Source organism: Mustela putorius, unplaced genomic scaffold (assembly GCF_011764305.1).
Source record: "Mustela putorius furo isolate JIRA1106 unplaced genomic scaffold, ASM1176430v1.1 tig00003858_pilon_pilon_pilon, whole genome shotgun sequence".
Classification (NCBI taxonomy): domain Eukaryota; kingdom Metazoa; phylum Chordata; class Mammalia; order Carnivora; family Mustelidae; genus Mustela; species Mustela putorius.
Window position 1 is genome coordinate 20,510,258 of NW_025422010.1, and position 13,655 is coordinate 20,523,912.

Below are 13,655 nucleotides of genomic sequence, written 5' to 3' on the forward strand. Positions count from 1 at the left end.
GAGCAAGTAAAGGATTTTGAGGAAGAAAAAGACACGATCAGACTCTAACATTGTCAATGAGTACTCTGGTAGATGAGAGGAGAACTTGAAGAGGGTCTAGATGGAGTCAGGAAGGCAAGGAAGGAGGATACAAAGAACATTAAAGGATATAGGATTCAGGTTCATCTGAATTCGATGTTTGGGTGTGAAGGAAGAAAAAGAGAGGGACAGTACAAGTCGGCCAGATCTCATGCAATGGGCAATTTTTAATGCAGGGGTGCAGGGGTTGCCAATTCCTGAACTGGGGAAAACAGGAGGGGGAAGAGGTTTAGGGAGAAAGATAGAGTCCAGTTTTGAACATACTGAGCTGGAGGGAGACTTCCAGTAACCAACAACTTGGGTAAACTGATGTGGAAATCAGAAGAATCTGGCTTAGAGACCCCTCTTGTATCCAAGCCTGTGTTACTGTTTGCAGACCATTTTCAGCCTCTGCTTAGGCAACTGTTCAAAGTTCACATGAAGCAAAATAAAGTTCTGCTTTTTTCCAATGTGTTGTACATAGTGTGGGTTGTCTGCTACACTTGTTAACTTCAGTAACTACTTCTTTCCTTCTCTTCCAAAGTGCTCTTTGCATATCTAAGTTTAGGGTTCTCTGTATTGGACACGTGCTTAAACATTCAGAGAAATAGGGAGGTTTTTGTTTTGTTCCTTTTGGCAGAAAAAATAATTTCTGATCAGAATCTGAGCTCAAAAGAAAAATTAAAGGCTCAAGCTAAGAAGAAATGGAATTACAGTTGATCCTTAAACGTGGGGGTTAGGGACACAGCCCTTGCACAGTCAAAAATCTATGTTTAACTTTTAACTCCCCCAAAACCTAACCACTAGTAGCCTACTATTGACTGGGAAGCCCTACTGATAAGATCAAGTCAATCAATATATTTTGTATATGCATTATGTATCATATACTTACAAATAAAGCTAGAGAAAATACTAAGAAAATCATGAGAAAAAAATTTGTATCACTATACTGTATCAAAAAACACCCATGTGTAAGTAGATCCCTGAAGTTCAAACTGTGTTGTACAAGGATCAACTGTTGTAGAAAGTCATGGGTGTAATCTGTAGAAGGTAAAATAAATTGGGTTTCTGTGATATTTGGTAGAAAAGAGGTACTATGTGTAATAAACTGGATATAGTGTGCTTTGTTGAGAAGGTTAAGCTGTATTGTGCACTTGTTTTTGGTTATATTTGTGTAGTTTTCAAATTTGGGCTTAACGTCTTTGAGGTGCTACAGGAAGGGAAGAAGGGTTGGTGGGTAATTGGGACTTCAGGCTCATCACCACTATTTTAGTCATAACAACCTAACTTGTTTTACGTAAACTTTCATTGAAGAAAGGATTCTGTGGCTTTTTTTTTTAAACTGTGAAAAACACTATTTTACGCAATAGAAAATGTAAGAAATATGAAGAGGTCAATAAAGGAAGAGTTTAGAGCAAAGGAAGGAAGCTGTTTAACAATAGATGGACATCTAGGTAGTATTAGGAGGCTAACTGCAGAGTTTCAGGCAACCTGGAGATGCATGGTGGCCAAAACCCTTAGCACTTACAGGCAAATTCCTCGCCTAGTAGAGAAATGCAACGATAGACTGGCTCCATCACCGACTTTGGGGCCCTACTTGGTTGGAAGGAGGGGCTTGAAACTGTTTTAGCTCAAGAAGAAAAACACTGACCCAACCAAGTTAACTGTAGGAAATGTGATTAACATCACAGAGAACCCTCTCTTGGAACCAAAATGAATGCCTACGCCCAGATTTATGGAGACAATCAGAAAGGTGTTATGCAAGCCATGTGACAAGAGGTGGTTAACTGCTCTCATGTCAGAGGCAATGAACTGCAGGGGCTTCCTTAAATGGGCCACAACTTTTCTGCCAATATTTTTCTCACCATCTGGAACAACTACCCTCCCCTTCTTCAATTAGCTAACTGTTACCTATTCTTCTGTAACTCAGTTCAAGCATTTTCTGGAAGAAGGAGCCCAGTATAATTTGGATGGACAGTCTTTCTTTATGCCAACATAACAGGACACAATTCTAGTTCATTATAATCTTAATTTACTTTAGCTGTTCCACATCTTAGCTCCTCCAAGGCAATGCACGATGTCTGAAAATGCATCTCCAAATGCATCAGCAAACCTAACATGTCTGTTGAATTAATAAATCCACAAGGCTTACTAAGATCCCCTCAAAGTAATTTGGGCAGAATTTCTCACAGATATTTCAACAGGGCACTGTAAGTTTTATAGGGGAATTAAAACATGCCCATGGTTAAGGAAGACAAAAAAGAGGCAAGATGTAATACTTTGAGTTCCTGCTTGTGTGTGTGAAGAAAGTGAGGCAGGAGGAGATTAAGCGGCTTGATTAAGGCATCCATGTGATTCACCACCAGTGTATTGGACTGTGGTTGGGGGCCGAGTGAAGAGTAACTGCTGCAAACGCATTCAAATTTTCTGGATAATGAAACAATGACACGTGTCACCGTTTCGTTTGTACAAAAGTTGCTTTCGGGCAAAATGTCCAAGAACCCTAAAAAAAGAAAAGGAAAGAAAAAAAAATAAAAGAAAAAAGAGAAAGACCCCCCCCAACCCGGAAACAAACCCCCAAACTATCACAACAGTGAGTAAGTTTTCCCGCAGGCTTTCCCGCCTGTTCTCTCCTGCTTTGTTTTTGGTAAGTCAAACCCATCCTTGCCCAGACTTGACAAAATCCCTTAAAACACGTTTTTAAAAACCCCAAAAACAAAACAAAACAAAACAAAACAAAACCCCTGCCTTGGAGTCTGGCTGCAGGCTGCGGTCGAGCTCCTCCCTGGGACGTGGCGGTAAAGCCGGCTCCCCAACGTCTCCCGGGGACTCCGGGATACCGCGGCCACAGTGGGCGAGCCGAAGCCCCCAGTCCCCGAGTTTCCAGCACACGCAGCCCTGAAGTCTGCCGGTTCTCTCGCGGGACGCCTTCCCCGGGCGCCGCCGTGGTGCGGGCTGAGTACCTGCGCAAGACCAGGGCGGAGGAGCCCCGAGTGCCTAGGGGGCCCCTCATCACCTGGCCTGCAACCCGGAAGCAGACGCAGGCTGCGCGACGCGGCCCGGATTGCGGTTCCGGGTCGCACCGCGCCGCAGCCTGGGCTCCGCTCGCCGCCGCAGCGCCCCGCCCCCACGCTCCGGACCTGGGCAGGCGGTGGCCGCTTGGCCGCTCCCGGGGCCACATGGCTGAGGGGGACGCAGGGAGCGACCAGAGGCAGGTGAGGGCCCGGTGGGGCCAGGCTGGGCTCGGCCTCGCCCTGCCGCCCGGGGCCGCCTCCACTGAGGGGCCCTCTGTCCGGGGCCGCCTCCCGGTTCCCGCCGGCACCGTCCGGGCCGCCAGGCGCTCGGTTTCCTGCACCGCGTTTCATTTTATCTGCGCTTGTTCGCCGGTCGCCCTCCGGCCGGCCTCTCCTGAGGCTTCGGCAGGCTCGGCCTCCCTCGGACGGTGTCATCGTCAACCATCAGCACGCGACTGAGCAGCACCGGGCCGGAAACAGAAATCCGGGTTCTGCTCTCTGCCCTGTCGCCGCCGGGTCACCTTGGACAAGCGACTTATCCCCGGTTTCTGCTTTTGCAAAATGGGCAATGATAACTCAGACCCTGGAATTCCTTAAGGGCCCCCTAGATCTTCTCGTCTTGATATTCAGCTTTTCCAGCGCGTGGCTCACGTGGGACTCTTAAAGCTTTTCCTACTGCGCTGTGAGGACAAAATGAGATGACACAGCGTTGCATACTTTGTTTTCCATTTTCACCTTTAGATGCTATTATTTTATTTTATTTTTTGACCCCAAACCAAAAGAATGACTTCTGGAATGTATTTAGGGTTTGATTACGGAAAAAAAAAACAACGAAACAACTACCCAGTCCTGTGCCCCAGTCCAAAACCAAAAAACAGTGAAGAAGATAACAGAGTGGGAACCTAGGGCTAGTATGTAGCAACGCTACTGGGGAGTGGGAGTGGGGATTCCCTGCTAGAAGAGGTGAAGCAGAGAATATGTCTTTCCACTTGTAAGTCCTGCTATAGAATATGGCAGTCCATATGTAATTGGCTCAATGGTGGCCCAAAGCACAGTGATGGAGTAGCAGGGCTGGTAACAGTCGTTGCAGTAATATCTGGCCACCACCGAAAGAGTAGAACATGGTGACCTGCTCCTAAGACTGTTTGGCAGTGTTTTTTTTCAGGGATCCTTCATCCAGGCTGGTAACGTTAGGTATGAATACTTTGTAAGGGAGGAAGGAAAACTCGGGCTTTTAGGGCATGTACATTCATTGACTTCTCTTCCCATCAACTTCTTTCAGAATGAGGAAATTGAAGCAATGGCAGCTATCTATGGCGAGGAATGGTGTGTCATTGATGACTGTGCCAAAATATTTTGTATTAGAATTAGCGACGATATAGATGACCCCAAGTGGACACTTTGCTTGCAGGTATTTTTTTTCCCCTTCTCTATAGCTATTTTCCATTGACTCTGCACAGTTGACTAATACTGTATTCCTCTAAATGTCTATTGCAGTTTCTAAATTGTCTTTTTTTGTTGTTGGCTTTTGTTAACGGTTGATTGTCTAAACGTAAGGGTAATTTAGTCTCTGATCACTCCCAAGACACGCTTCAGTTGATAGTCTCAATCTTTCCTATCCCAGTTATTTAATTAAGTATTCTTTTTTTTTTAAAGATTTTATTTATTCACCTGACTGAGAGAGAGCACAAGTCAGGGGAGTGGCAGGCAGAGGGAGAGGGAGAAGCAGGCTCCCTGCAGAGCAGGGGAAGTCCCATATGGGACTCGATTCCAGGACTCCAGGACCACGACCCAAGCTGAAGGCAGTGGCTCAACTATCTGAGCCACCCAGGCGCCCCTAATTAAGTATTCTTAATGTACCAGTGACAGGCTTGAGTTTCATTTCCTTTCATTGTCCTGTCCTTTTAATAGGAGAGGATCTAAACCTGGAGAGATGGCTAACACTTAAGAAGAATAGGTTAGTAATTTAAAAGGCTTCATAAAGTAGGTATTTATTTCTTTATTAACTGAGAATCAGTTGTGGTTAAGATAAATAAGTGACAAAATGAGTGTGGCTTTCTGTATTAATGTTTATTCTGTGATGATTGCATATACTTTCAACATAAAAGTTTCTGTCACTGTTTTTATAATAATACTGATTTGGGAACAAATATATATAGGTCTCTATAAAGTGTTAGCTATTTAATGTGTTTAACAGTATTTAATAGGATTTGGGGGAGTATTTTTTCAGAAGAATACCAGGAACATGCTCTAATGCCATTCTACTCATTTGGGGTTAGGGTATAAGGTCCCAATTTCTGTTTCCTTTTCCTTTCATCTTTTTCCTCCCCATCCTTATTTCCTAACTTTCATTCCTATTATGCTTTCTCTGTAAATAGTGTGCTCTTTCTTAAAAAGTTGACATCATTAACAATATATTTAATGTCTAGGTATAAATATGAGGAGGGCATTCTTTCCTGAGATTGAACAAAACAATGGCTGTTTTTTTTTTAGTTTGACAAGTAAGAAATTGGTCCAGTGACTAGCTTAATAAGTGTTATTTTTGAGCCTTGATGAAGTATAAACAGATTTGTTTTTAAACTGCTTTACAGGTGATGCTGCCAAATGAGTACCCAGGAACAGCTCCACCTGTTTATCAATTGAAGTAAGCTATATTTCTACATTTATATTTCTATTAAAAGATTGTCTTTTTATTTTTTATTATTAGTATTTTTAAAATTTATTTGACAGACAGAGATCACAAATAGGCAGAGAGGCAGGCAGAGAGAGAGGGGGAGGCAGGCTCCTTGCTGAGCAGAGACCTGATGCAGGGCTCGATCCCAGGACTCTGGGATCATGACCTGAGCCGAAGGCAGAGGCTTTAACCCACTGAGCCACTCAGACGCCCCAGAAGATTGTCTTTTTAAAGATTATTTCTCTATGCTGTACATTGTGTTTATATAAAATACCTTTCTTATCAAAATACGTATAGAAATTAAGAACACCTTCAGGACTTGGTAGGTATAGACCATTTAAATAAAAAATTAAACTATATAAAAACACATTGCAGCATGTACTTAGTATCACAGAGTTAAGGTAAGAAAGAATCACAGGGTTCATTGGAATAATACAGCTACTGAATTGACTTTAGAGATAGGTAGAGAAATCTTCAGACAGCCTGGTAATCTAGAGTCTCTCCTAATCCGGTTCTGCTGATCTAGCCACAGTTCCTGGACATGCCTCTGCCTAAGACTGCTTGCCTTGTGGGAATTACCCTTGGTGCTTCTCCCTGCCCCTTGTTTTGGAAGAACCATCTTCTTAGCAGCCCAGGCTTAATCTTAATGAGTCATGACTTACTGATTGCAAGTAATCTTTGATCGGCTTTGGCCACTTGTTTTATTAAGATGTATAAATGTATGTGAACAGAATTCCATTAAATCTCAATTATTGAAATCTTTACCTACCAGTGGGATAATTTCTTGTGTTTTAAAACAGCAATAAGGGCCCCTGGGTCGCTCAGTCATTAAGCATCTGCCTTCGGCTCAGGTCATGATCCCAGGGTCCTGGGATCGAGCCCCACATCGGGCTCCCTGCTACAAGGGAAGCCTGCTTCTCCCTTTTCCACTCCCCCTGCTTGTGTTCCCTCTCTGCTTGTCTCTCTCTGTCAGATAAATACATAAAATCTTTTTTTTTTTTTAAAGATTTTATTTATTTATTTGACAGACAGAGATCACAAGTAGGCAGAGAGGGAGGCAGAGAGAGAGAGAAGGAAGCAGGCTCCCTGCTGAGCAGAGAGCCAGATATGGGACTCGATCCCAGGACCCTGAGATCATGACCTGAGCCGAAGGCAGCAGCTTAACCCACTGAGCCACCCAGGCGCCTCTACATACATAAAATCTTAAAAAAAAAAAAATTACGGAACCATTATTAATAGCAAATTTTATTGCTTTTAAAAAATACATATATTTTTACAGTCATGTGGCAGCCACTGTATTTGTTGAAGTTTTTGAGATGCTATTTTTTTAAGATTATTAAATTAATTATTTGTCAGAATGAGAGAGGGAGAGAACACAAGAAGGGAGAGTGGCAAGCAGAGGGAGAAGCAGACTTCCTACTGAGCAGGGAGCCCAATGTAGGACTCAGTCCCAGGACCTTGGGATCATGACATGAGCCGAAGGCAGACGGTTAACTGGTTCAGCCACTCAGGCACCCCTTGAGACACTATTAAGAAAAAATTGGGAACTCCTGACAGTGTAGCAAATATCGTGAATCTGGAAATTTGGTTTCTGGAACTTGTTCTCCAACTTCTGTAAATCTGGACAAGCTTATAATATCCAATGAACTCACACCTGTTTTTTAAACCATATTTTAATTGAATAATATTGGGGTTCTCTTCATCATGTTTCCTGGAAGGACAAAATGAGTTCATGCCAATGAAAGCATGCTGGAACTGTATAGATTTGTACAATATAACTAATTATCTATTTTTAGTGACAATAGATAATTTTTAAAAGTTAAATAATTTATAATTTAATCAGTAATTTCTGTTTGAGATATAAACATAATCCTTGAATAGTCTTCTTCATTGTGTTTTATTTAATCTTAGTGCTCCTTGGCTTAAAGGGCAAGAACGTGCAGATTTATCGAATAGCCTTGAGGAAATATATATGTAAGTAACAGGCAATTAAAACATCCTATTTGTGATTTTATTGTGGGCTTTTGTTGGAACTATAATATGTTAAGTCCTCTGTAAACTTTTTGTTAAACCACTTTTCCGTTACCAAAAAAGATGCGTTTGAGAGTCCTTGAAAGTTTGCTTATATAATTTTATGTAGGCATTTGATATGACTTCTACTTAGATACAAAAATATAGTAATAATTCATAACTAATAGCTATAAAAACACCAGATTGTGAAAGTTAATGCAGAGATTCTGCTCATGTTTTGATATTTTCACAGGCTATGTTGAATGAAACTGGTCATAGGAGAACCTTGCGTAAGAATGAGAGTCTATTGATACCCTGTATTTTTCACTCTTTCAATCAACAAATACTACATGGCAGGCACTGTACTGGGTCCTAAGTACACATAGTTAGCAAAAAACAGAAATGGTCCCTGTTTCATGGCATTTAAAACTTGGTGGTGGGAGAGAGATTACTCATAACATTGTAAAATGAATGTAAAATTGCAGCCCTGATTAGTTCTATGAAAGAAAGGGTGTAAGTATGCAGTACTAATTGAGTTTGAAACTGAGTTTGAATTGAGTTTTAACTGAGTTGAATTGAATTTGAAATTGAGTTTCACACACCTGACCTAATCTAGGAAGTCAGGGATGTCTCGTTTGACTTCAGAGCTGGGTTAGTGAGGTGAAGATAACTCTGGTGAAAGTGACACCATGTGCAAAAGCTCTATATCAAGGAGCTTCGCTCATTTAAAGACACAAAGCCTGACGGTATAAAGTAGGAAGAAGAGGGGAGAGAAGGGAGCACGGTGAGGAAATGAACAGGTGAGGTGAACAGGGGCAGTCATGCGCAGTCTTGTAGGCCATGTTAAGGATGGTTGTCTTTGTCCTAAGACCCACAGAAAGCAGAGGTTTTTAAGTGGCCTGACACTGTGATAAAATTTTCATTTTGAAAACATTCCCTTTCTGTGTGATGAACTGATTAGATATGTGGGGAATTGGTTAGGGGGTTAATGCAGTAGTTAAGAGAAGATGACTGCGATTTGAATTAATTATAGTGAGATAAATTAATTTAGTAAAATAAATAATGTTCTGAAATAACAGTTTACCAGGAACTGGTAAAGATTATCTTATATGTTCAAAGTACCCACCCCATTGTTACAGTGAGAGTACCCCCTTTATATCCCTGGGATCTTAGCCAGGTTTCTTTTGCTCCCAAAATAGTTAATTAAAATATGGTCTTTATGGAATTTATTCTGTTTATTCCCTCCTGGAAGAATTGTGGTCTTCCTTGAGTCCCCAGTTCCATACTTGACTCTAAAGGTAACCAAGAGCTGGACGTATCAATAAAGGATGACCCCATTTGGAGATTCCTACACATATAAATATTATTTATTTCTTCAATTAAATGTTTTCTGATAACTTTCTCTAACTTAATGGTCAGTCACTCCAGCTTTTATACCCCCAACACACTTCTTCCTCTAATCCTTTATTTTTGCTTATTTACCAATTTATCTCCCCCCTTAAAGTAGAATAGGGTAAATATACTGTAACTTTGTTCACCAGTGATGTCGTAATTATACATCTTATGGTCATTTTTCAGTTCTTATCTTACTTGACCTCTGAAACTTTTGCTGGTGTTGAAGTTCCTCTTTCTTGAAAATCTGCCCTTATTTGGGTTTCTATCATGTTAATCATATTCATCAGTTAGATTTTTCTTCTACTTATGCACAATGTCATATACTCAGAAATGGTTTCTGATCTGCCTTTTTTTTTTTTTTTAATCTGAAAAGCCCCCTTTTACCAAGAGATACCTTCCCATAGGACATAGCGAGCTTACTATTTTACCTAACAGGTTCAGTTGAACTATTTGAGAGTTAGGAAAGATCAGAAATTACACTTTGTTCTACAGAAGAATATGGTTTATACTGTCTTGCTTATTAAAAGTACTTGAATAACCCCTGTCCAATGGCATTATTTTCACACACAGATAAACACTCTTCTTATATTTATTTATGTGTTTATGTATTTATTTTTAAAGATTTTATTTGAGAGAGAGAACATGAGCAGTGTAAAGGGCAGAGGCAGAATTAGACTCCCTGATGAGCAGGGAGCCTGATTCAGGACTCGATCCCTGGACCCTGAGATCTTGACCTCACTTAACAGACTGAGCCACCCAGGTGCCCTAAATAAACACTCTTTTTAAAAAGTTTCGTGTGACAGCTTTAATATTTTCTCCATAAATCCAGTAGGGGGCAGCAAATTGAAAATTATTATTGGTCTTTGAAAATTAAACGAGGTTAATGTATGAATATAGTTCTTAACGTTTATAGTTTCATTATATTTTAAATATTTTAGCACTATCGAGACTTTCATATTAGCATCATTTTATATGCCACATTTGATTTTTGCCTAGTCAAGCAGATGAACTATGGCTTGTTTCCATTTAGGAAAAGGAAGAAGTTAGGAAACTAACAGTTTTTCCAGTAAGAATTTGTTGAGTATCTCCTATATGCTGACACGGTGTCAGGAGTTTGAGATTTAAAAATAAAGACAATTGTGAATCAATACACTATAATGACATAATTATTGAGAGGTTTGAACCAAGTGCTGTAGTAGCATTTTTTAGAGGTTTTAGTAATGAACTATCTCTGGGCATGTGGATGAGGTTGGAAAGGAGGGTTCCATTGTGAAGGAGACCTTCACATGGTATTTGCCAGGTAATTGAATGAGGAGAGGTTTTCTGGTAGAAGGAACTGCATGGGCAAAATCATGTGGGTGTGAAGCAACCTGGCATCTTCAGAGTTTAGCAAATAGTTTAAGATGCCAGCTGTATAAATTAGGTAGGGACAAGAAGAAAGAATCTACAAGCTGGGAAAGAAGTTTGGGCATTATCTTGTAGGCTCTAGGGGTTTTACACAGGGGCATGATGTAATCAGATTTGTATGGCCATGTGAGAGATGGGCTGTGAGGAGTTTTGTAGGAAGGGCCACCGCAGGAAGAGCAGTCAGTAATTCAGAAGGGAGATGGTGGAGGTCTTTTTATGAAGGCAGCAAGAAGGTGGATGGAGAAAAATGGTTTGGTAAGGAAAAACCAAAGACTATAAGCTAGGATTTGGTCAATTGATTACATGTAGATTAATTGGCTTACCATACCTTATTTTAATGATGTATTTTGTATGGATATTTTAAATATATGAAAATAATTATGTTAATAAAGGAAAAGGTAAATGACAGATTTTAAAATACCTAGAACATCATAATAATTGCTGTTGTTTAAGAGAAAGGGAAATGGGTTAACTTTTTTTTTTTGTAGTACAGATTTTCTCCACTATCTAAAAGTGGAGTATTCCTTCGAACCTTTTCAAATGCCAAAATGGCATAAAGGAAAGAGTATCCCTCACTTTCTGAATGTTCAAGTTACAGCACTTCACTGCTATGAAAGACCTGCACTTGGTGTAGTAATGGCTGTTCTCATAAAAGTGAAAATCCTCTTCAGGTTTCTTTTGGTTAGTGAAAGCAGCTTCTAACATAGGTCTTTTGTAAAAGTGCAAGGGCGTAATACAGACTTTGGGTAAGTGGGGAATACTTGTCTGTCACGTTTTCTTTATCCATTTTCTATCAGTGGTCATGTGGGCTGCTTCCATAGTTTGGCTGTTGTAAATAATGCTCCTATAAACATAGGAGTGCATATATTCCTCTGAATTAGTGTTTTGTATTTTTTGGGTAAATACCCAGTAGTGTGATTACTAGATCATAGGTTAGTTCTATTTTTAACTACTTAAGGAACCTCTGTACTGTTTTCCACAGTGCCTACATCAGTTTGCATTCCCACCAGCATTGCAGGAGGCTTCCTTTTTCTCCACACCCTCACCAACACTTGTTTCTTGTATTGTTGATTTTAGCCATTCTGACTTGTGAGGTAATAATCTTATTGTAGTTTTGATTTGCATTTCCCTGATGCTGAGCGATGTTGAGCATTTTTCATGTGTTTGTTGGCCATCTGGATGTCTTTGGAGAAATGTCTGTTCATGTCTTCTGCCCATTTTTAAGTTAGATTATTTATTTGGGAGTGTTGAGTTTTATGTTTCTTTTCATTTTTTTTTAAAGATTTTATTTATTTATTAGACAGAGAGAGACAGCACAGCAGGGGGAGTGGAGACGGAAATGCAAGGCTCGATCCCAGGACCCTGATATCATGATCTGAGCTGAAGACAGATGCTTACTTAACCAACTGAGCCACCCAGGCACCCCGAGTTTTATAAGTTCTTTATATATTTTGGGTACTAACCCTTTATCAGATGTGTCATTTGCAAATATTTTTTCCCATACCATAGGTTGCCTTTTAGTTTTGTTGACTGTTTCTTCTGCTCTCCAGAAGCTTTTTGTTTTGATGTAGTTCCAGTAGTTTATTTTTACTTTTCTTTCCCTTGCCAGGGGAATTTTTAAAATTTTAATTCCAGTGTGGTTAACATAAAATGTTATATTAGTTTCAGACATACAATATAATGATTCAAAGTTCCATATATTACTCAGTGTTCATGAAGTGTACTCTTAACCCCCTCACCTATTTCATTCATCCCTCCACCCTCCTCCTCTCTAATAACCATCTGTTTGTTCTCTACAGTTGAAACTCTTTTTTGATTTCTCTTTTTTTTTCACCTTGTTTATTTATTTTGTTTCTTAAATTCAATGTATGAGTGAAATCATACGGTATTTATGTTTCTCCAACTGGCTTCTTTTGCTTAGCATTATACTACCTAGATCCATTCATGTTGTTGCAAATGGCAAGATTTCATTCTTTTTTTTATAGCTGAATATTCCATTGTATATTTAAGCCACATTTCCTTTATCCATTCATCTACTGATGGACAATTCTGTCACTTCCATAGTTTGGCTCTTGTAAATGATGCTGCAATAAACACAGGGATGCATATATCCTTTCAAAGTAGTGTTCTCATATTCTTTGGGTAAATACCCAGTAGTGTGTTTCGTGGATTATAGGGTAGTTTTATTTGTAATTTTTTGAGGAACCTCCATATTGTTTTGCACAGTGGCTGCACCAGTTTGTATTCCCAACAGAAGAATTTGTAAGGGCTAGTATGAGGATACTGAGGGAGGGTTTATCAATGAGCTGTATAAGCACAGTAAGTTATTTCTTGAGTTTGCAAATGTGTTTCTCTGTGAGGCCATCTGTGTTTGCTAATTGTTGCTCATCAGAAGTTAGTCTTCTCCAGTCCCACAGAGACTGGGAGAAGGGATGCTGTCTTCCTTGATGATTATAATTCAAAAGGATGGTTCCCAGGTCCTTGAGAAAGACATTCTTGGGTTGTAAAACTGACAAGAATCTTCTAAAAAGACATCCATATATTCCAAAGGTGCAACAAAAGAATTTATGATGACAAGTTTTCTAAAGAAAATGTACTAAGAAAGGGGAAGTCAGGGCCTAAAGTCAGGAAGGTCTACCAATCTAAGTTTGGCCAAGCTTAGTTTTGCCAAGCTAAGTTTTGCCAGCCAAGGCTGGCTTGGTCAGGTTTCCAGAATCAGTTTCTGAAATAATATGACCTCTTTGAATCTGTTTTCTCATCTATAAAATGAGGATGATAGAATAATGTTGTGAGGTTTAAATGATATAATCCGTGTAATGTACATTAGCACCATACAACAGCAACTCCTGTTTTTGTTGTTATTAAAAGAATCCTCTCTTCCAGTTTTGTCATTTGAAAATGGGATGATGAGAACTCAGACAGATTGAATGATTTGTCTAAGGTCACACAATTTAGTATGTATTTTAGTGAGTAGCTCTATCCTTCAATCAACAAGTATAAATATTAGAAAATTAAAGATAAAACAATTAGAGCCATAAGTAAAGGCAGAGTCATGAGTAACTTGACTTTGTTTTGATTATTCTGGATTGGGTGATAGT

At 39.8% G+C, this 13,655-nt stretch overlaps 1 protein-coding gene across 3 annotated transcripts in view; it reads left to right on the forward strand.

The window, feature by feature from the left end:
• Nucleotides 1-3,108: 3,108 nt before the first annotated feature.
• Nucleotides 3,109-13,655, forward strand: part of IMPACT (impact RWD domain protein) — a 29,510-nt gene continuing 18,963 nt past the window's right edge. Inside the window, exons 1-4 of one of the 3 annotated variants that reach the window (XM_004742854.3) lie at nt 3,109-3,272; nt 4,354-4,482; nt 5,663-5,715; nt 7,657-7,719. In XM_004742854.3, coding sequence (XP_004742911.1) covers nt 3,237-3,272; nt 4,354-4,482; nt 5,663-5,715; nt 7,657-7,719 — 281 coding nt within the window. In that variant the 5' untranslated portion in view covers nt 3,109-3,236. Of the gene's footprint in view, nt 3,273-3,323; nt 4,266-4,353; nt 4,483-5,662; nt 5,716-7,656; nt 7,720-13,655 lie in introns of those variants that run through there. The other 2 variants (XM_004742853.3, XM_004742855.3) reach the window with 2 other exon arrangements.